The following is a 22132-nucleotide window of genomic DNA, read 5'->3' as shown; positions in this document are numbered from 1 at the left end:
CATTTTTAACTCTGACTTTGGTAACTAAAAACACAAAGGTATTATAATAAAACTCCTATGTAATTGTTACAGGGATTTCTGTTGGATTTAAATAACTACTATAAATATTCTCCTCAATGGACTGAATTTACTCTTTAGTTGGTTTTATAAAATGATTCTTTTATGGGAGGGTGTTAATCTTATTTAATGTTGTGTTATGGTCTTTATAAATATTTTCAATAAAGAGACTTATGATATGAGTACATAAAAATTACTGGAAACTAGAACAGCCTAAAAAATAACTCGCTCATCTAGTCAATAAAATAGATCGTCTTTTAATCCTTTCCTAACCTTTTTTTTCAGTGATTTTGTTTACCAGTTAGAGAAAAATAATGTTATTTCTCGGCTAGTACCAGTATACTGTACATGGATGTATGGCAGGGTGGCTAGGGGGTGTCTGGTGGTATTAACTTTGTGTGCTTGGTGGTCTGTCTGCCCACACTCGAGTAAACGAATGATGCATATACTAAAAAGGTTTTTCCCTGGTGGGATGCCTTGAAGGTCACTGAAATAGTTCACCCACCTGTGTGATTAAAAACATGGTAGATTCTTGTTAGTTTGCCAGCTTTTTTTTATGTTTACATTTTTGTAATTGTGTATTACCCAATTTTCTTTACATGCATCCTTTTACTTTCACATTAACAACTGGTTCATGACTGGGAAAGTTTGGTGACTCACTGCTAAAGTTGGTATTCTGTAATGTTAGAAATATAACACTATTATGTCTGTTGGACATGCTACTGCAAATCTTTAGGTACTTTTAGGTTTAAAACTTGTGTACTTCTTTCCTCAACACAATATAACCTATTAATAAAATTGTTATTTCTGAACTGGGCATGTAATTTACACTTATGAATCACACTACACTTCACAGTGACTTATTTCCTGAAACACTTTCATATTTGGCCAGCTAAATTATCTTGCTTTAAACTGCCCACACAGTGTTTTTTACCCAAAGAGATTATGATCTGAAACACATTTACATGGAGACTGTACTCTGTAGGAGACCAGACAGGTAGCTGGCCAATTACAAGAAACAGCAAATTCTCACTCATTCAAATTCAAACTCATTAACATTCATGGCTAAAACATGGGGGCTGATTGTTTTTCATGAAATGACAGTAAGCCAGTAAAAGCAAAGCACTGTCAAATGTTGAATCTCACAATGATTTTCTGTGTTTCTTAAAAATTCCCACCATATCTGTAGGCTCTTGTACAATGATTCATTGTATAAGTTCTATTACAGTAAATGCTTGCTCAGCAAATACTTATCCCAAAACATCTTTACTGTAAAGTAAATAGTAGATCTTTTTTTACACAGAAATGGTCCAGCTTTTAATACTAAAAGGATGTGATTTCCGAGTATGCTTTCTAGTTTGTGATTAATTTAGAGAGAGTAAAAAAGATAAGCCACCTTTTTAGATGTTCTCTTTATTTTTGATTAAACATGGCCATTTTTATTAGCCACAGATTTAATCTTGAATTGAATTTGGCGAATACCACTGTTCCATTTCACCTATGTGTTACCTGCTACTTTTACTCACATGTTATAGTGATGCATGTCACACTTTCCACCCACTAGTATATGTGTTGTTGCTCTACATATCAAAAGGGGGTGTTAGTAGTGGGAGTCCGTGATGCTGCTTCCTGTCTCCATTGCACATCAGAATTTCCCCTTTTGCCCACCCACTTTAGTTTTGTGGCGTGCAGTAGGTCGCTCTAAGTTAGTCTGTCTCTGTCGTGTGTTGGTGTCATGCTGCTCTCATGTCAACAGAACTGCTTTTACAGTTTTTGAATTGAAGTAGAGAATAAAGGTAAGAAAACCTACTCATATTTTTTGTTTTTAGATTTGATGAAACCTATACTGTGACTCTTGCTGAAAGAGTTATATTGCGTATATTGTAGGAATATTTTAGTGAATTATATTAGAACAAATAGTCATGTTTGTAATTAGGATCAGTACCCTTTCATTATAGTACTTTCTAATTATATGATTATATAAATAAGTACAGAATGTAGTGGAATTCATACATCTGTATTTAATTGTGTAATGTGACATTCAAAACACATTATAACAACATGTTATATAAATGTACTGTATATATTCACAAACCGTGAACAATGCTTTAGGTCTAGAATATAAAAAATAAAATATGTTTTAAATTTAATACTATCTGTACATGCTAATGATTTAAACATATATTTATTTATTTTTAGTTCCTAGATAAACTGACAAACAAGAGAGTATTTTGTGGACATCTCACCATAGCGCACTGATGAAGGTGTTGGGTGGGCACGTTGTGGTAAGTTCTCACCTTTAGCCAGTCATTCCACATACCTATTGTCTCCTAATAAAATCAGGGGATCTGATTAGTGTATGTTTGTTTGCCTTGCTTTGTGTTATTTCATTGATAAGATAAGCATTTGAATTCTTTTTTGGTTTTAGACAAAATCCCAATCTGAGGGCAACAAAGATTTATTCATCATGCCAGCATCAGCTGTAAGTATTTTGCACTCATCAGCTTATGCATACAGCACTTTGATAAGAGCCATAGCCAATACACCTTTATCAATTAGATGCATGTCATAAAATTGCAAATGGAATGAGGCTGGGAATCTCTGTCGTTCTCTGTCACCTGCAGTGATGGACATTTAATCTTTCTTAGTTAGAAATGCTGAGGACATCTTTCTTTTTTTATTTGTTTATCTATCTACAACTTTTTTTTTTTAGTATAGGACATAACTAAGATTTTTTTCTTTTCTTTTTTTTTAACCTGATACTTATTTTGCTCTTCTGCTTTTAGGTTCATATGAATATGGGACTTCCCCAATATAAGCAAACATATGAGAGCAATTTGGCAAACTCCTCCCTCACTGGTAAGAAATTTGTCTTCACTTTTATAATTTCAAATCTGTAACAATATTTACAACTTCTGAAACTGATTTGTTATAAGTAGTCAAATATTTTGGCTATTTTAAAACCTATGCCAAGTTATGTGCAGATCAGATGAACCACTTTGGTGACCCCTCGATGGGAGCAGCCGAAAGTCTAACAACATTACATTTGAAATTCATATTCAAATTAAAAGGCTTATATTTGTTTTGTTTATTTGCCTTGACAGACAATATCAGCCGAAAGCGGTGGAGAAGCCTTTTGCAGCGGGTAAAAAGAAAACAGATGGAGCCTGGTTGTGCTACTCAGCTTCAAAGAAATTCACTTTTTGGACAAGCTTTGTCAGATGTTTGTGAAAAGAATGGCAATCCCCCCAAGCCCATTATGGTATGTTATCAAACAATGCAAAATAATTTTTTTAGTAAAGTTTATATATACGATATATATGTTTGCAATGTCAAAATGCAATAGCAAAGTTTTTAAATGTAACCCTATTGTCTCCTCCTCAACTTTTTTTCCAATTGTTCTTCAGGAGATTCTCCTAGCGCTTTGCAAAATGGGTCCATACACAGAAGGCGTGTTCAGGAAAGCTGGCAATGCCAGGGCTTTAAAAGAGATCAAGGAACAACTCAATAATGGAGAGGAAGTGGATCTGAAAAATAAACATGTGATCTTACTAGCTGATCTCCTCAAGGTAAGACATATTCAGTTAAATTGTATTTGCTAATATAAAATGATGTTAGAGTCATATACCAGTTATTTTTAATTATGTATGGTGATATCTAAGTATGCTAAGTATGTCATGAATCTAATTTGATGAATGACAGGATTTCTTGAGGCACCTGCCTGGTAGTTTGCTAATGGTGGATTATTACCAGGCCTGGATGACTGCAATGCAAAAGCAAGATTTACATGAAAGATGCACTGAGCTCAAACTGTAAGTCTGATTTTTAATTGTATTAATGATGTCATTTTCCTTTATGATGGTGTAACAAATAACAAACCTAATTTAATCTTACCTCTTATTTCCTTTCAGGGTGATCAATACACTTCCAGAGCCAAACATTGTCCTCCTGAAACATGTAATTGTTTTGCTGTACCACATTAGTGCCAATACAGATAGAAACAAGATGGATTCCAGCAGTTTAGCTGTTTGCGTTTCACCCAATTTACTCAAAACTGACAACATTGAAATGATGAAAAATGTGAGTATGCTGCTTTTATGATATGCTGTAATATCAACAATTTCTCTTGTTTAGTTTTGAATGTTACTAACTTCAATCATGCTACCATTTAGGTCTCTGGACTAACTCAGTTCCTCATTGATAACTGTTGTAAAATATTTGGAAAGGATGCACTGACACTTCTTGGGGACCCCGAAGAAGATGAACTCAGTGATAATCATGGTAATATATTTTTATTAAAAAAATGTACATTTCTCCACAAAAGCTTAAAATGTATTTTTTTATTGAATCTTAAATTTATTTGTTTCCTCTGTTAGATTCACAGTCGTCACTCCACCATGATTCTGCCTATGACAGCAATGACCCTGACGTGGATGGATATAAAGGGAGCTACACAGAAATGCACGCCTTCCATTCAGATACTGAAGAGAAGACTCTGGATTGCTTTCAGTTGTCCTCCTCCCCTGACGCTGTGGTGAAACAAACTAGCAAACCTTTTATTCGCAGGTGCTCTGAGCCAACAATTGTCTTCAAAAAAAGTGCTCGAAACCAGCCTGCCCTAACCAGGAGTCACACAGACATGGACTTTTATGGACAAAATTTGGGAAAACAGATCTTGGATGATTGTATTTCATTCGGGGCTATGAAAAGTTTGTTCCCTGTGCATAAGAAAATCTATATTTCATCTCTAAATGAGGTTCTCCATGGTACTTCTAAAAATTGCTCATGCTGCTCCTCTAGTTCTCTGGAAAGCACATTCTCCAGTGCCTCTGAAAGCTCAATCCAAACTAGCTTCCCTATTATTTCATCCTCTAATCAGAAACTGACTGTCCATCGTAAACTGTCTTTTCCCAGCCGTTCAAAAACACATGGAATGGTGCTTACTGAGGCCACCAAAAAACGCTCCCAATCAATGAAAGTGCCAAATTCTCGGACTAAGATCAGCTTTTCTCGAGGTGGCGTTAACAAACGGGCCCAGAAGGCCTTACGCCACAGTCAGACTCTCCCTGATGTTCTGCCTTTCGACAAGACCTTCCTTGTTTCACAAAAGCCTAGACGTTTGTCTAGCGAGGAGGTTTTCCAGCATGTGGATAGTAGGATTTTGAATAATCCTCCTTCCTATGAGCAGGCAATTCAAGACAATGCTCACACTGCGATTTCACTTTGTAGCCCATTGACTGTTGATGCAGCCAGGTGTCTGTCAAGGCACACATGCAGTCAGACCACATTCCCGACTGTAGAACCGTCAAATTCCTGCTCAGTGAAACATAGCAGTTGCTCGGATGGAGAGAGTAATGATGTATTGACTGTGTCATCTACCCTACCAGAATCACAGCAGGGGACTGTATCGGAGGCTAAAACTGAATCCAAAAATGGCCAGTCACACTGTTGTGGTCAACAACTGCTGGAGACTTTGAATGTCAGAGAGTCATATGTGTGACATTTTCTGTTTTGTAAATCTGTAGAACTGTTTTTCTACCTATGTATTTTGAAGCAAAAAATCTAAAGAACATGTACAGATGTGTAATAACGAGAGCTTCTAAGAAGTCTGTAATTGTGTATATAATTTTTTTATAAAAAATGCAGCTTTGCTGACCTATTGTGATTTATGAATTGTATTGCATCGACACTTTACTTTGCATTGTTCACATTCATATCAGTCAAGCCTTTCCTTCAGGCTAAAACCTAAATGCTGATTTCAAGTGATAGCAAAGTGCACTTTGAGAAAATGTCATCACTACACACCATCAGTCAGATGTACACACGTCTCAGTATGGATCGAGGAAAAGCACATACCACGTAGGAACTTATGAAAACTGGTACGATACTACCACGCCCAAAAGGTATGAAATAGTCATTAAGGGTGGATTTCCGTACACATTTCGACAAGATACACACCCATGGCAAAACATTTTATAAACAAACAAATAAGTAATAAATATTAAAACAGTTCATGTAAAATATATGTTAATATATATATATATATATATATATATATATATATATGTACACAATAAACCTTTGTCAGTCACCTTATCATTGTGTTACTGTGTCATGTTTTAATAGAAACTATTCAGCAGGAACTAGCCTAGCCACTTGTTCACTTGCTCAGGACTTGTTCGGTGTGTGTACACCTGTCGGTCTCCGCCCCTTTGGCCCAGTACTGTCATAGAGCATATGAAGCTTTTTTTTTTTTAATGCGGGTTACTCGCAGGAGGTCGACAAACACTCTTTTCTTTTCGGTCAGGGAACAAAGGTCGCGTTTCTCAAGGTGCTGCAGAAGTCGCCAATAGTGTGTTAAAGTGGAGACTTGGCACTCTTTAACTTGGAACGCGCTCAGACTTTATCGTGGCCATTATCGGGGCGAGGCTCTGACACCATCTATTGACAATGAGTCAGAAATGAACCTCAACCCGAGCGCTTTTCGCTTTCTGAGCTCAGACTGCTCCGCGCGCGCGCACGCTCAACCAGCAACAGCTAAAGCCGGTTCTGTGTGAGCTAACCTTTATTTTTCCTCTAAGCAGATACACACACAACAGGACGGACCATGCCTAAACCAGTAAGTTACTGTTTATTTATTTATTTATTTATTTATGTTTTTTTAAATTTATGTTTTATTTAATCTTCTTTTGCGTATTACCTTTTAAAAACAATTAGCAAATTACCTGTTGTACTAACAAATAAATTGCATGTTACAGGCAACTTTATGAATTACATATACCAAAAAATAAATAAAGGTCATAATTTATTATGGCTATTTACCACATAAAATCAAATAGTTTAATCAAAAAGCTTTGTGCGCTGTCGTACTTTGAAAAGTGTCAAATGATTGAGTTATGCGGAAGTTTCTGATTTAACCCTAAATGTGTCGCCATACGTGTGTTACACGCTCGTGACTACACACTTCTATTACCTGACCTCTAACCCCAACACATTTTAGCCACATCAAAATCTATAGAATCGAATAAAATATAAAAGGAGGAATTATATACACCGTGATTATGTGTAGACAAAACTAAGTTAGTAGATTGTCGTGACAGAATCTCTACACCTGTGATACTAAGCCACACAAAAATGCGTCATACATGGCCGGCCTGGCTGACAGGTTTTTGGTTGTCATTTAAACATTCCATTGAATTCAAAAACGAAACACTGTGCACTCAGGAAAGCTAAATTCCACACGTTAGACTGAGAATGAGAAAATTAGTTTTTTTTTTAATGTGGCATCTCTGACACTTACTTCTAGTTGTAAACTGATAAATGGCTGCTTTATGGTCATTTCCTTGTCAGCTTTTCAGCAATGTTAAACTGACACTAAGAAAATTTGCCTGCATTATATATAGAGCAGCAATTTTGAAATGAGACTGACTCCCGAAGTCCAAAGTAGATCCTAACAAGCGAAGTATATATTTAACACACCTTGTGTAGTTTTACAGATTAACTAGACACTCACACTATATTCAAGAGTGCTGAAGCGAGTAGAAGATTAGCTAAGCAGGTTACCTCCACCACAATCTTTGAATGTATGGATATGATGTCAAATTACCATTCATTAATGTTTTCTTATACTTTGTCCAAGTGTTGGTCATCTGGACATTTTGGAATACACACCTATTAGTTATTAACAAATGTATTAAAAACCCTGCTGTTAACTTAAATACAGGCCTAGTTCCTGTGTATTTTTTTTTCTGGAGGCAATAATACTGAACTGGAGAGGTTTAGGTTTCAGATTCCAAAGATACCCTATCACCCAAAGCACAATCATGACCAGGAACAAAAGTTCCTGTGTTAGTAGCAAACACTGTGGAAATGATTTGAGTGAAGTAGTGTGTACATAGTGACTTATGCTTTGTGGGATGGGGGGGGGGAATGAAAGCTTCTGGAGAATCAGAAAACCACTGCGGTTATAGTGACCCCTACCCTGGACTAGGCCAGTCCTGTGGCCAGATAAAAAATTGCAGCTCTGATAAATAGTTTGCTGTTGCCCAGGGAGATGCTGATTAAACAATGGCACTCATAAGACTTTCCCAGTAACAGCAAATCCAGCTGTGAGGAAATGCTTTAAAGATACTAAATACGTTTACCCTGTTTAACAGTTAGATTAATATGTGTTACTGTGCCTTTTGTCCACATATTAAGGTTATAACCATTTTTTATAATAATTATATTTAATCATATTTAATTCTCTGACTTATCTAATTATATTAGAGTTCAGGACATATTTATGCAATATTAATTATTTAAAACATATAAGCCTTATCTTATACTCACTCACAACTTTTAAAGAAGAAAATGTGCCAGTTTATAACAGCCCGGTGAACCTTAACAGAGGTTCAGCAGTATCGCCAAGGTTACACAACTTCTTTATGAACTTACTCCAGTGCTGTAAAGATAGACCCCATGAACCATTGTGTAACACAAGTTAGACTGTCAGCTTTTTTAGTCATTACCACTGTAATAACATGTAAAGGAAGAAAGACATTGAATAATGTATTTCCATGAAACTCCATACAAAGAATATACTGTAGGTGGTTTGTGGAATTGTATACATGTACTTAGATCTAGACCTAGCAGCACAGTGACTATCGTGACACATGATTCTGGTATGCTAGATTGTAGGTGATTTAATATAAACTGTGCATTTCCAAGAAAGAAAGAAACAAACAAAAATTATGTAAAACGGTACCAATTAATGATTATATAAATATTGTGAATCTAGATCAACTGGATCCATTTTGTCTCATGTAGTTGACATAATTCACATACAGATATAAAGACGTCACCTGCAGCATTTATCATTTATCTTGGTGTAGTGGCATTCCTTTCAACTGGTTGACACATAGTGCCCTGCCTACACTTCACTGGGTTAGAATCCTAACTATATGTTTGCTCTTCCTTAGGTCAACGTCCGCGTCACTACAATGGACGCCGAGCTGGAATTTGCCATCCAGTCTGTCACCACAGGCAAACAACTCTTTGAGCAGGTGAGCTTCATTGGTACCATGTCAGGTCTGAATACAGAAGCAGATATTTGTAAGCTAATTGACGATACTCAAAAAAGTATGTTTGGAATGACCACATATCTGATTGTATCCATGCTCAAACACTTCACTGTAAATTCCATTCTACTGAGCTTATTTGTCTGCATTGTAATGGCTGTCAAACAATTGAACAGCCACTCAAGTGAAAGTCCAAATTAGACAAAATGGACGGCTGTATGTTAAATATAAAATTAATAAGAAATCTGTAGTGGGAAATGCTGGACAAATATTACAAAGTTACATATTGCTAGTGGCTGCATAATGTGTGCTATGCAGCAGTCATAGAGAGTAAATGATTCGCACAAATATTGTCCAGTAACTCCTGACAACATCTCGTTTATGGCATGTGAGGTCACATGATATAGGCCCTTTAGGTGGGGGACTCCAGCAACTCTAGGCAACTGATAAGATGAAGCAGTGATGAAGGGCAGGGGTAGTTCCACTGTTGATAGTTGATGATGGTGTGATAGAAAATGCTGATTCGTTTGTCATACGCAGAAGTGTAGTGGGGAACACCCGTCTATATATTTTGCAATAACCAACTCTTCAACTAGAGCCCCACCCTTTATACCTGATGCTGGTGTGACTAGTGCCGTAGTAATTTTTCATGACGTGATAAAACAGAATAAGATAATGATATCCCAAGATAATTTTCATTGCAATCACTATTCAGCTTTTGCCGTGAAATTTAATGCAGGGCCATTAACAGTCAATGTAAAAAGTTTCTCTGTCTCAGGTCGTCAAAACAGTGGGCTTGCGTGAAGTGTGGTACTTTGGCCTGCAGTATATGGACAACAAAGGATATCTTACCTGGCTGAAACTGGAGAAAAAGGTATATTTACTTCTGCTTATACCTGTGTCACAAAGAGTATGTATATCTCACTGTCACTTTATTGCATATTTAACTTGTCAAAGATCTAAAGAGAAAACTTAAAAATGGAAAACAAAGCCTGAGCCTACAGCATCTATTCACATCTCTTGTTACATGATCAGGTGGCTTGACTAGTCAGCTATCCTGGCTGGTTTCCCAGACACAGATTAAGCCTAGTCTTTGACTAAATTACAATGTCAGTGGTAAGTGTCCATTGAAAATACTTTGTGGTCTCTGTGTGCCCAGGAAACCGGCTCTTCAAGTACAAACACAGATCCACATATTTGTGTTTTATTCTTTTGTTGTAATATTTAATGTAGGCTAGATTAATCTGTCTGTAATATGTGCTCCACTATATACACATATTAACAGACAAAGACTAACACATTTTTTTTTACTCCACATTTATGTTGGTCTTTTTTGTTTCACCTCAGGTGTTATCTCAAGATGTAAAGAGAGAGACCCCGCTACAGTTTATGTTCCGGGCTAAGTACTTCCCTGAGGATGTGGACAATGAGTTGATCCAGGACATCACACGCAAACTATTCTTCCTTCAGGTGAAAGATGACATCTTGAGTGATAATGTCTACTGCCCTCCGGAGACAGCCGTGCTACTGGCGTCCTATTCCGTACAGGCCAAGCATGGAGATTTCACCAAGGAGAGCCACAAGTCTGGCTATCTTACATCAGAGCGCTTGCTACCCCAAAGGTCAGTCAGGGCAATCTAACCTTAACAAGGACACATTCACAACTTTTATTCTACCCTTGTAATTTCAAAAATGGAAACATATCTTGGAGTGGATCATCATTTCTTCTAAGCATGTTAGCCATCTTTGTAGACATTTCAAACCATTTTAAACTCAATGGACAATTTAAAAAATATATATATTTAAATATAAAAGGTCATTCATAAATCCATTATTATTATGTCTCCACAGAGTGCTTGAGCAGCACAAACTCTCTAAAGGTCAATGGGAGGAAAGGATCCAGGTTTGGCATGAGGAGCACAGTGGCATGTTAAAGTGAGTCAAGCGGTTTTATAAGTGTAAATGCGCCCCTTCCACCACCACTGCCACCACAAATCTATTAATGTACTTTTTGGTCTTCAGGGAAGATGCTATGCTGGAGTACTTAAAAATTGCACAAGATTTGGAAATGTATGGAGTTAACTACTTTGACATCAAGAACAAAAAAGGAACAGAGCTATGGCTGGGTGTGGATGCTCTTGGACTGAACATCTATGAGAAGGAAGACAAGTAGGCATCTCCTGTATTATGATTTTATTAAGTCAGCAAAACCATTGACCACCCGGTCATGAATAGCACTTGGCATTAGGATATTAGTTTAAATCAGGTATTAGGTCAGTTTGACAGCAGTTATTGTCCGTTCAGTCAGTGACCCCTGGAATAACATAGACAATTTCTGTTGATCTGTGCTGCAGCTAAACATGATCACATGCTATTAAAAGGTCTTTGAACCGAACTTTTTATGTTTTCACTACAAACGTGATAAAGCTTGAGAATGATCTCACATCTTTCTAATGTCTAATAGATTGACACCAAAGATTGGATTCCCTTGGAGTGAAATAAGGAACATATCTTTCAATGACAAGAAGTTTGTCATCAAACCAATTGACAAAAAGGCTCCAGTAAGTGTTCCTTTTTCCCCCCTTACTGCTTATTTATACACACTTTCTTATACATACCCATGGTTGAGTTCAGGCCTGCACTCTGCACTCTTGTAATTAAAGACCTTTTGCTTTTATTTTCACTGTATATTACATTTAGAGTCATGCCTCAGTAATATGCCTAACGCTTAATTATATCAAGAAAAGACTTTATGATGTAATTTTATATATATATATATATATATATATATATATATATATATATAAAAGTGTGACTCATTGATTTGTTTCAAGCCACACCTTTAATTGTTGTCAATACAAATGTATTTGTTTATATGCAAGAAGTCTGTGATGTCAGATGACACATAATCTTAGATTAGCCTCTTCTATAGCTGCCAGGCTTTAAGATACTACTTCATCTTTATATAATGGCTGACTCAATCCACAGTTAATAATTAATGATGACTACAGAGTCTTGTCCAATCTACCCAAGCACCAATAAGACAGTTTTCCAACCTAGATTTACAATAACTGGAACCCAAAAATGTCCAGACCTTTGGAGGCTGAGGAGTGCATATTAATCACTATCATTAAAAGTTTCCTCCTAATTTTGTTCTCCTAGGATTTTGTGTTCTACGCTCCTCGCCTGCGCATCAACAAGCGCATCCTGTTGCTGTGCATGGGGAACCATGAGCTGTACATGCAGCGCAGGAAGCCTGACACCATTGAGGTCCAACAAATGAAGGCACAGGCCAGGGAGGAGAAACACCAGAAGCAGATGGAGAGGTCTGTTTGTTCTCTTAACATTTTAGACCAACAGTTATGACCAGTAACGGAGCATAACAGCAGTCTTTTGCGAACATGGAAAGGGTTTCTGAAATACTCTTTTATTACATACAAGATACAATGTACATACTACATACAATGTACACTTAGTGGTCTTTGTTGATCTTTGTTAAATTATAAAGTCTGTATAATTTTATATTTTAATAGTGGATACTTGTAATTTTTAGAGCCCTGCTTGAAACTGAGAAGAAAAAGAGAGAAAACATTGAGAAAGAAAAGGAGCAGATGGAAAGAGAGAAGCGAGAAATGATGTTGAGGCTTTCCCAGTTCGAGGAGAAGGCCAAGAAAGCAGAGAAAGGTACAGGAACATTTTTCACTTGCCTCATAAATTGGTAGCATTTCTGACAGAAACTGCTTACTAGTCTATTACAAATTATCTGCTGCCCCCTGTTGATGGCTTTTGCATATTGCACAGACCTGCAGATGCAACTGGACAGAGCAGTGCGGCTGGAGGACGAGAGGCGAAAGGTAGAGCAGGAGGCTGCTCGTCTGGAGGCTGAGAGACAGGCGGCTCTGCTGGCTAAAGAAGAGCTGGCCAGACAGGCTGAGAACCAGATGAAGAACCAGGAGCAGCTGGTGAGCACTGGGGTTTCCTCAAACTGAAAGGAGTCAGTGGTGTGTAGATTAATAACAACAGCTGGTACACTTTTACAATAAATGGCTACTTAGTGGTTCATTTAAGGATTCTTTTTATAAGTGATCTATTTAAAACCTACTAAATGAAACAATTTTTATCGAGTTCTACACATTCTATTTAAAGGTTCCCATAGACAGACAAACCAAATAGCCCTTTATGATGCTTCATGAAACCATTTATTTGCCTAGAATTAAAACTTCTTCAGGTGCAGCTAACCACCAGCTAGTCTGTCTTATTGAGTTTTACTTGCTTTAATTTAGTTTAACTATATTCATGTTACTTTATGTTCATTTTGTCCTTGAAGGCTGCAGAACTTGCTGAGTACACTGCAAAGATCACCCTGCTGGAGGATGCCAGAAGAGCCAAGGAGCAAGAGGCTAACCAATGGCAGAACAGGGTGATTACAACCTTTATTATGACCAATAAATTTGTAAAATGGATTTGTGTGATGAAGAGATTTGCAGTTTTTAATTACCATATATTGAGGCTGTTTTTTAAATGTCGTTGTTAGCATCACCTTATCTGTAGTGTGAATCTTATTTCCATATTACTCTTAGGCTAAGGAGGCACAAAATGACCTGGTGAAAACTCGTGAGGAGCTGCACTTGATGATGGCTGCCCCAGTTCCACCACCACCACCACCGCCTATGGTCATTGCAGATGAAGTCCATGTGGAGGACCATGATTACCACGATGAGAACATGAGAAGCTACAGTGCTGAGTTCCTGGTTGAGGGAATTCGGAACAACCGCAATGAGGAGGATCGTCTAACTGAGGCTGAGAAAAATGAGCGTGTGCAGAGGCAGCTTATGGTAAGACATACAATGTACACTTAGTGATTATTATATAGGAACAATTGTTCACATGCTAATTTGTGCAATTTTGGAATCAGCCAACCAAGTGGCAGTAGTGCAAAAAATCATGCAGATACAGGTCAGCTAACATCAAAAGAAGAATCAGAATAATTTTACTGAATTTGAGCAGGGTATGATCGTTGATGTCAAATTGGCCAAGTATTTTACCAATTAAAGTTCTGCTCTAAATTTTTAACTAAACCTGAATGCCAGTCTCTACCAGTCGGCTGTGGTACGCCATGGCAAAAAATAAACGATATACATTAAATATTATGCCGTTACAATTTATATGTAGCACACCCCATTAAATAAAGCCGATCTAATAGACAGAACATTTCTGCTTTTGCAAAACAACACCAAATGTGCATAGCATTTTATGTGACTTTCTCTGTTTTTTTTAAAAAATAATTTATAATTTATTGATACTTTTACTATTAAGCGCCATGTCACTATTTCGAAGAGGCCTAACCTGAGGTCTGTTAAATCAGAACAACATTGGTTGTTGTTATTGCCCCAAGGAAAGAACAAATCTCCTGAGAGTGAAAAAAAGTTAGTCAATGGCTTTTCATGCTTTAATTTGTCAGTTTTGGTGAGTTGTTGGCTACTGTTGGTCCCTGTTCCTCCCTGACAGGAGAGAAACTCAATGTGGTCTGTTGTTGTTCATCTATTTAAAGGTTTTACATAAAAATCCCAGGAGATCAGCAGAAATAAACAAATTGCTTGTCTGGCACCAACACCCAGGCAGTGGTCAAAGTCACTGAGTTTTTTCCTGCATACTGATGTCTGAAATAAAAATGATGTGACAATCCTGACCTCCACCTGCATGATTTTTATAAACTACATTGCTACCAAATGCTTGGCTAATTGGATAATTCAATGAAAGAGCAGGTTCAAACATGTCCACTAGTGCTCACAGAGTGTATATGCACTCATATACATGTGTGCATGACCTTTCTAGTGCCAAATTGTCTTACACACTCTTGGGCTTTTAAAACAATTAGCCTGATAAATAACATTGACCAAATATTGTGCAGGCCCTGAGCTCTGAGCTGGCAGACGCGCGGGATGATACCAAGAAGACTCAAAATGACATCCTGCACATGGAGAACATGCGTGCTGGGAGAGACAAGTACAAGACCCTGCGTCAGATCCGTATGGGCAACACCAAGCAGAGAATAGATGAGTTTGAAGCCTTGTAGAGACTGATATAATCTCTGAATAACCTCAACTAAAACAAAACATTCTGCTAGCTCACCAATGCTCTCACTTTCCATTTGGTGTCCAAGTACCTGTTATTTAGCCTTTCTTACTTTTATTTAATCATGGTAGGTTTATTGGACAGAATTGTATTTTTATAGATTTCTATTCTTGGATAAGGTGTTATGAAGTGGAGCAACTTGGGATCAAGACCTTACTGATGGGCACAATGATCATGGTTACAGGAGGTCTTAGTTTCCAACCAGCTCACATGCCAGTTTTGAGCCCTAATCCACTGAAATGCATCTCACAATATACTTACCACATTATGTTCACCATAAATACATCTAGTAACTGTTAACCGCTACTTTTTTTAGGGTTAGGACACTAGGCCAGAGTCCTTCTGCCAAGAACATATTTATACTAATTGTGCCATAACTTCTTAAAACAGAATAATTTTAAAGTTCCCATCCTTTTTGTTGTTCTTTCTTTCGTAAAATAGTGCTGATAGACAGAGATTTATGGGGAAAACGTCAAGCTGTAAGATTAGACTTCCTGTTTAAGAGACCGAATGCATTCAATTTTAGCTCTGTATATATTGTTGGAATAGAAAGGAACAAAATGGGAATGGAATTCATTTTTGTTTATGTTTTTGGACTTTGTTTGCCAATTTAAGTTCTTCACACTACCTTTGATTTTGATAAATTTTAATAATAAATCACAACACATCTAGTTGCTGTGCATATATTTCTATGTAAGATTTTAATATAAATAGAAACAATTAGAATTGTATCTAATTTTTAAATCCTGAAATGCCATACTGGTATGGGGTTGAATTCAGCATGCCATTCAAACAAACCTAAACACGCATTACTACCACATCAGTGTCAAATGTTCAGTGTTTGATGTGGGCCAAGTACAGTTTATAAAATAAAATAAAAAGAACCACAATCTAGTCCATGCTCCATTTTTAAAGAAGTAATAACACAAGCCATATGTTTTTTAACCCAATAGCTATTTAAAAACCTTTCCGTTTAAGAAAAAAAAAAACCTGGTTTGTCTGTGGTAAATCAGTGACTAATTTATTAGTCCACTTGTTCCGCTGTAAGCTGAAGAAGGATTGGAGTTAAAAGGTGGATTGTTTGATGGAATATTTACTCACTGACCACATTGCTAATTGTGTTGCTAGACAACAACTTAAAATGCTTGGAAACCATATCATGTTTAAATATATGCTTGGGTAATGATTGGAACTGTACATTGTAGTGAGTTACATGGAAGTAACATTCCAGAGACACATTAAAGTTGAGCCCCATTATTTACAGTAAAAAAAGAAACACAAACAGAAAATAAACTAGTAAATATCTAATTTGCTATAAAAGTTTTCTGCATTCATTATTTGTTATAAGAAATATCAAAATTTGAATAGACATCAGTCTACCAGTTGCCTAAACAAATTTGAGTTGGTCAAACTTGTATCCGATCAGTGCCAGCTTTTAAGTTATTTCACAGCTTCCTAATTATTTGACTAAAATTGCCAATAAATGTTTGAGATTTTTTCATCGCCTTGCATTGTGTTAGTTTTCTTTTTATTGTTAACATTTCTTTTAATGTTAAAGGCAAAAGGATGAGGAAAACTGTTTCTAGTCACCAAATGGTAAAGATGATCTGTTTCTGTATTTTGTCATGACTCTTTAAATATTAGCAACATTGTTTATTGCTCTTTAATGATTATTATTTAATAAATAATTATTTAATGTAGGCTATTACATGCTTATATAATACCATTTGCCAAAAAAAAAAGGTTGTGTGCTAAAGCTCAGTAGATTTAGTAAAGGAATCGTTTACATTAAAAACCCAAGGCTGAAGAAAAGCTAATAGTGGTGTTATCAGCCCACCTGCACTTCAGGCACAGTGTGTACCTGAAGCTCCAAATGCTTGCATTATAGGCAGTTACCTAATTTAACCTTAATGACCAATGACCATATAAGGTCTCTCTCTCCTCCCGTTGCTTGGGGGTGGTGCGGAAGGAACATCTCCCAGTCTGCATCCTGCTCTCTCTCGGGTCCGCTTAGGGATCATCCCACCGGTGAAGCCACGAGGGGCTCTGCAAAGACATGAATCACCAAAGTTCTTCTTACCAACCGGATCTAGCTCTGAAGACGGAACGGCACTTGATTAGCTAACTTAAGATGATGAAGAGGCAGAACGTGCGCACGCTCGCTTTAATTATTTGCACCCTGTCCTATTTGCTAATTGGAGCGGGAGTCTTCGACGCGCTGGAGTCGAAGCAAGAAAAAAGCCAGCGGAGAAAGCTGAACTATCGCAAGTTTCAGCTTATGAGCAGGTACAATCTGTCCAAAAACGACTACGAGCAGATAGAGAAAGTGGTCTTGCTTCTAAAGCCGCACAAAGCCGGGGTTCAGTGGAAGTTCGCCGGCTCTTTTTACTTCGCCATCACTGTGATAACGACCATAGGTGAGGATGTCTACTGTACCTATGCGTTTTATATTTCATAGATTGTTACTGCTTTTACACACACACACACACACACGCATTCTGGCACATTTTCAAATGCAAGTATTGCTTCTTTATATTTCTTGTGTCTATATTACAATAATTTTCTAAATGTTGGCTTTGACATTCAAAAAGAATTTTAGCAGTAATATATAGCAAATTAACACACTATAACTAAACTTTACTTTTGATCATTTTTATGTATCATGATTATTGCCAAAATGTAAAGAAAACATCCATCCTGATATATTAGGATTGCTGCCTATTATATACTGTATACTGTACCTTTTTCTAACCTTTCCAAATCTTCACTATGACTATTAAAGCAAACAAAAATTTACTCACTCACTAAGTCAAATGCCTAGGAAATATTTTAATAGTTTCAATTTATATTGTAGTAACTTTTACTATCACAAAAAAAAAAAAGGATTGCATTTGAACAGAAATAACACACAGTTTAGGTAGTACCAAGTTATAATTTGTGTTTGTATAAATTCCATGCATACACCTTTTAATCAGTACATGGAGTAAAACCACAATACCATTCAGTTATTTTATTTTATTCAATTTATCTACCAGACATAATGCTGTAGAATGTAGAATAGACACACTAGGACATATACCGTATATTAAACATGTACGCAATATAACATTTACTTTAATTCATGCACGTAATTATGCCAAGTAAGGCATTTTGCAGCAGGTATGATTCATCGTGTTGATAAACAATGTTTGCTTTATGGATGTTTGCTCTAAGGACTCTTAGGATTAGACATTGAACATGGAACACTGAGGAAAGTACACAGATCAGCCGCATATCCTAAATCAGATGGTTTGCTTTGCTCCGATCTGGAAAATTTATAACATCATTATAATTCTGTGAAGGCTAAGAGTAATGGACGGTTGTACTAATATTTACTCAGTGCCCAAACAAAGTAAGTAGATGATATATGCCAGGGGTACACACTAGTCTCTTGCCATAGGCTAGCGATAAACATTGAAAACATTAACTAGTCTGTTTATACCATTCACTTGATGAACAATTCCATAGTTGACGATTACCAGCAACATCTGGCTTAATTGCAGTGTATGTTGTTACCATTTTAAGGCTTTTTGGTAGATGCTAAATTTTTCTGCCATGATAGAAGATAAAGTATATGGACTGAGCGAGGACTGTCTGAAACAAATTTAGCTTGGCTTCATAAAGGAAGACTTGAAGACTGCAAATTCTCACTGACTTATATGCAATTAACATTAATAAAATAAATAAAACATACACCACAGTAATGAGCAGTTGCCTCAGTTGTATTATTATTTGTCATTTCCCTATATTTTACATAATGTTTTTTATGTTCTACACCGTAGTGAAAATTGTTTTCATATTTTTTTTTGCTTGAGTCAGAAATGTTTTATTACACCACTATTTTTTTTGGAACACCAGAATTATGTGCAGCATTTTATCACATTTTTGGTCACATAAATACTAAATGCACTGATTTTTTATCAACAATTATATATAATTTTTTGTTTGTTTTTTGTCAGATTATCATCTTAATTTTTGTAATTCTGAAACAATTACATATTTCTAGTTAACATGGGTACATAAAATCTTAGCTTAATTAAATTATTAAATTTAAAATGATACATTTTAATTAAATTTTGTTTTGTTCTTTGGTTTCTGATGAGCAAATTGTACATTGCCTTTGATGTGAAAATGAATGAGAATTACTTTGATGGTTTTTCTCTGTCAGGTTATGGCCATGCTGCCCCCAGCACAGATGCAGGGAAAGCGTTCTGCATGGGCTATGCGCTTCTGGGCATTCCACTCACTCTAGTGATGTTCCAGAGTCTGGGTGAACGCATTAACACCTTTGTCCGCTTTCTGCTACACAAAGCCAAGAAATGCGTGGGTCTGAAAAGACCAGAGGTCTCCATGGCCAATATGGTGACGATCGGCTTCTTCTCTTGTGTTGGCACTCTTTGCATTGGGGCAGGAGCCTTCTCGCATTATGAGGGCTGGAGCTACTTCCATGCCTTCTACTACTGCTTCATTACTCTGACAACCATTGGTTTTGGGGATTACGTGGCCCTGCAGAAGGACAATGCACTCCACAATGACCCCCATTACGTGGCCTTTAGCTTTGTCTACATTCTGATGGGCCTGACTGTGATTGGTGCCTTCCTCAACCTTGTAGTGCTGCGTTTTATGACCATGAATGCAGAAGATGAGAAGAGGGATGCAGAACAACGGGCTCTACTCTCCAAAGACAAGAAGAAAGTGCAGCCTCCTCGCCACACCAACCTCCAAACCTTACAGACAGAGGAGCAGGATTCTAAGAGGCAAGGACTAAAGAGTGTCTATGCCGAGGTCCTTCACTTCCAGACAGTTTGCTCCTGCTTGTGGTATAAAAGTCGGGAGAAGATGGTGATGCTTCCACAGGACATGTCATTCAGTGATGCGCTCATGGAGCAGGGTAATTTCTTTGAGCCGGACTCCACAGGCTGTGTGTGTAGCTCCCAGCGCTGTTCAGCCATTAGCACTGTGTCCACTGATGTCAGGAGCATCTCCCCTTACAGACTGCTCTCCAAGAGACGCAGCTCCGTTTAGATGTGTAGCACGGGTGGCAGATGATAGACAGAAATTTGAAAATACACTGCTACTGTATGTTTTTGCGATGCATGCATGCATTCGACTACAGATGCTGGAGCACAGCCCTTGAAGAGTAGAGTGGAAATTATCGTGTCTTAAGGACACAGTACCTCTTACATGTGTCACGTGTGTGTGAAATTAATTGTCTCCTCCTGAGACCATATAAACTTTAAAGAAAGTAATAATGGACTTTGTGCTACTTCATATTTACATTATACTCCCTGACATGGTGCAATATGATGTGCAAAACATAATTTCAACAGTGCTTTATTAAGACAATACCAATAGCATACCTTATTATCTCTCGAACCTCAAATTTTATTACAAATTAATGATCACATATTGTGTCAGTCAAGTTCTTACTGTTTTGTGAACACAGGTTTTATATCTGTGTGATGTCATCATTTAATCACATTCATTCAAATTTCTATGCTGCACAATGTGCTATAAGCAACTTTGCAACAATATTCTGTTTTAAAATGGGTCGATTTGTATGATATTAATTAGATGAAGGACATTTTATGTACTGTAAATTAAATGTACTGTAGATTAAAAAAACTGCAAAGTGTAAAATGCCTTTTTAATACTGCACAACACTGGATGAGCACCATGAAAATGAAACACCTACACCATAATCACTGATCCAGATGGCGTGTCAACAGGACTTCTGTTGCTCTGTCCAGCCTCAGACAAGAATAGTTTCCCCCTTTGAAGACAGTTACTGTATATTAACCTCATAAGTTGCATGGTGTGAGGTACAAAAACTGAAGATGATGCAAGATGATAAATGTCTACATGCATTTTGTTCTGTCCTTTGTAGTGATGATGAGTAGTGCAAGGTTAACCTCAGTAAAAGTGAATGCACAAATCACACACATCCCAATAATATATCCCATGACCTGACCACATATCAAAAACGACGCAAACATCATAGACTCTTTTTTTCTTTTTTGGCACTGTATCAGAATGACTAAAGTTCAAATTTGATTTTTTTGTTTAGATCAGTGGTTATAAACAATACAGCTGCTTTGTATTAGGTCTCTCTGTTTTTAAGCACTGATCTGGTCACAGTATCTTGTGTATTCCCCTCTGACTCATACACAGCTTGCTGATCAGGCTGTGTTTGGCCCATACGGGCAAGTGTGCCATCCTCTCATGTGCCAAGGAGAAAGCGCTTCGTGCTTGAGACTTTGCCTTGAGCTATTAGGTCCGCATGACAGTGCAACAGAAGGTAGAAGGAGTGCCACTGCAACAAATGCCTGTATCGCCTCCCCATGGTGGCAGCATCTGTTGCAATATTCCCTATCTTGGCTATAGATATTCACATTCATGGAAAAAGTAAAAATAGCTCTGACCAGTAGGTCACTGGGGGCAGAACATGATGTACACCTCAGTTGTGGTTTTTGTTTTGCTGCCAAGGGACTAAGACAAAAATCTAAGGTCTCATATTTGACACTGAAGGCAAAAAAAATCTGTCAACCATGGTTTTGCTATTTCCATTTAATTAAATTCTCATTAACTTTAATCTACATCTGCATTATAGTTAGATATAAAAATTAAAATACAACTTAAGTGCAGTAACAAAATGCCCTTTTTAAATTAAATCAATTTGTTATTCATTAAAAAATTTTAGTCATTGGGCATCACAAGCCACTGCCCAAAAAAATCAAACGTTTAACTTTTCACGTAGATTGGAAATGTAATAACTATGCCAGAACTGCAAAAACTTGCTGTGATTTGCTATGAACCGTACTAACAGCTACCGCACAAAACCA

General features: G+C 37.1%; 3 protein-coding genes across 3 annotated transcripts; all 3 read left to right on the top strand.

Moving 5' to 3' along the window:
• Positions 1-14: 14 nt before the first annotated feature.
• On the top strand, positions 15-6058 carry tagapa (T cell activation RhoGTPase activating protein a). Its single transcript, XM_053510434.1, has 10 exons — positions 15-1853; positions 2257-2342; positions 2486-2539; positions 2844-2916; positions 3162-3319; positions 3465-3626; positions 3760-3869; positions 3969-4137; positions 4230-4338; positions 4434-6058. The coding sequence occupies exons 2-10, from the start codon at positions 2316-2318 to the stop codon at positions 5555-5557; spliced, it is 1986 nt and encodes a 661-aa protein (XP_053366409.1). The 5' UTR covers positions 15-1853; positions 2257-2315; the 3' UTR covers positions 5558-6058.
• A 267-nt stretch (positions 6059-6325) lies between these two features.
• ezra (ezrin a) lies at positions 6326-16754 on the top strand. Its single transcript, XM_053510304.1, has 13 exons — positions 6326-6676; positions 9018-9101; positions 9895-9990; positions 10464-10738; positions 10968-11051; positions 11139-11285; positions 11581-11677; positions 12279-12442; positions 12670-12800; positions 12918-13078; positions 13444-13536; positions 13697-13951; positions 15028-16754. Exons 1-13 carry the CDS (start codon positions 6665-6667, stop codon positions 15190-15192), a joined length of 1764 nt encoding a protein of 587 aa, XP_053366279.1. The 5' UTR covers positions 6326-6664; the 3' UTR covers positions 15193-16754.
• Positions 16755-17103: 349 nt separating this feature from the next.
• On the top strand, positions 17104-20835 carry kcnk3b (potassium channel, subfamily K, member 3b). The gene is made up of 2 exons (XM_053510155.1): positions 17104-17668; positions 19459-20835. The coding sequence occupies exons 1-2, from the start codon at positions 17383-17385 to the stop codon at positions 20313-20315; spliced, it is 1143 nt and encodes a 380-aa protein (XP_053366130.1). The 5' UTR covers positions 17104-17382; the 3' UTR covers positions 20316-20835.
• The last annotated feature ends 1297 nt before the right edge of the window (positions 20836-22132 follow it).

The sequence above is a fragment of the Clarias gariepinus genome, chromosome 13, assembly GCF_024256425.1.
Source record: "Clarias gariepinus isolate MV-2021 ecotype Netherlands chromosome 13, CGAR_prim_01v2, whole genome shotgun sequence".
NCBI lineage: Eukaryota > Metazoa > Chordata > Actinopteri > Siluriformes > Clariidae > Clarias > Clarias gariepinus.
The sequence above is the reverse complement of the archived record's forward strand: the minus strand, read 5'-3'. Positions and strand labels throughout refer to the sequence as shown.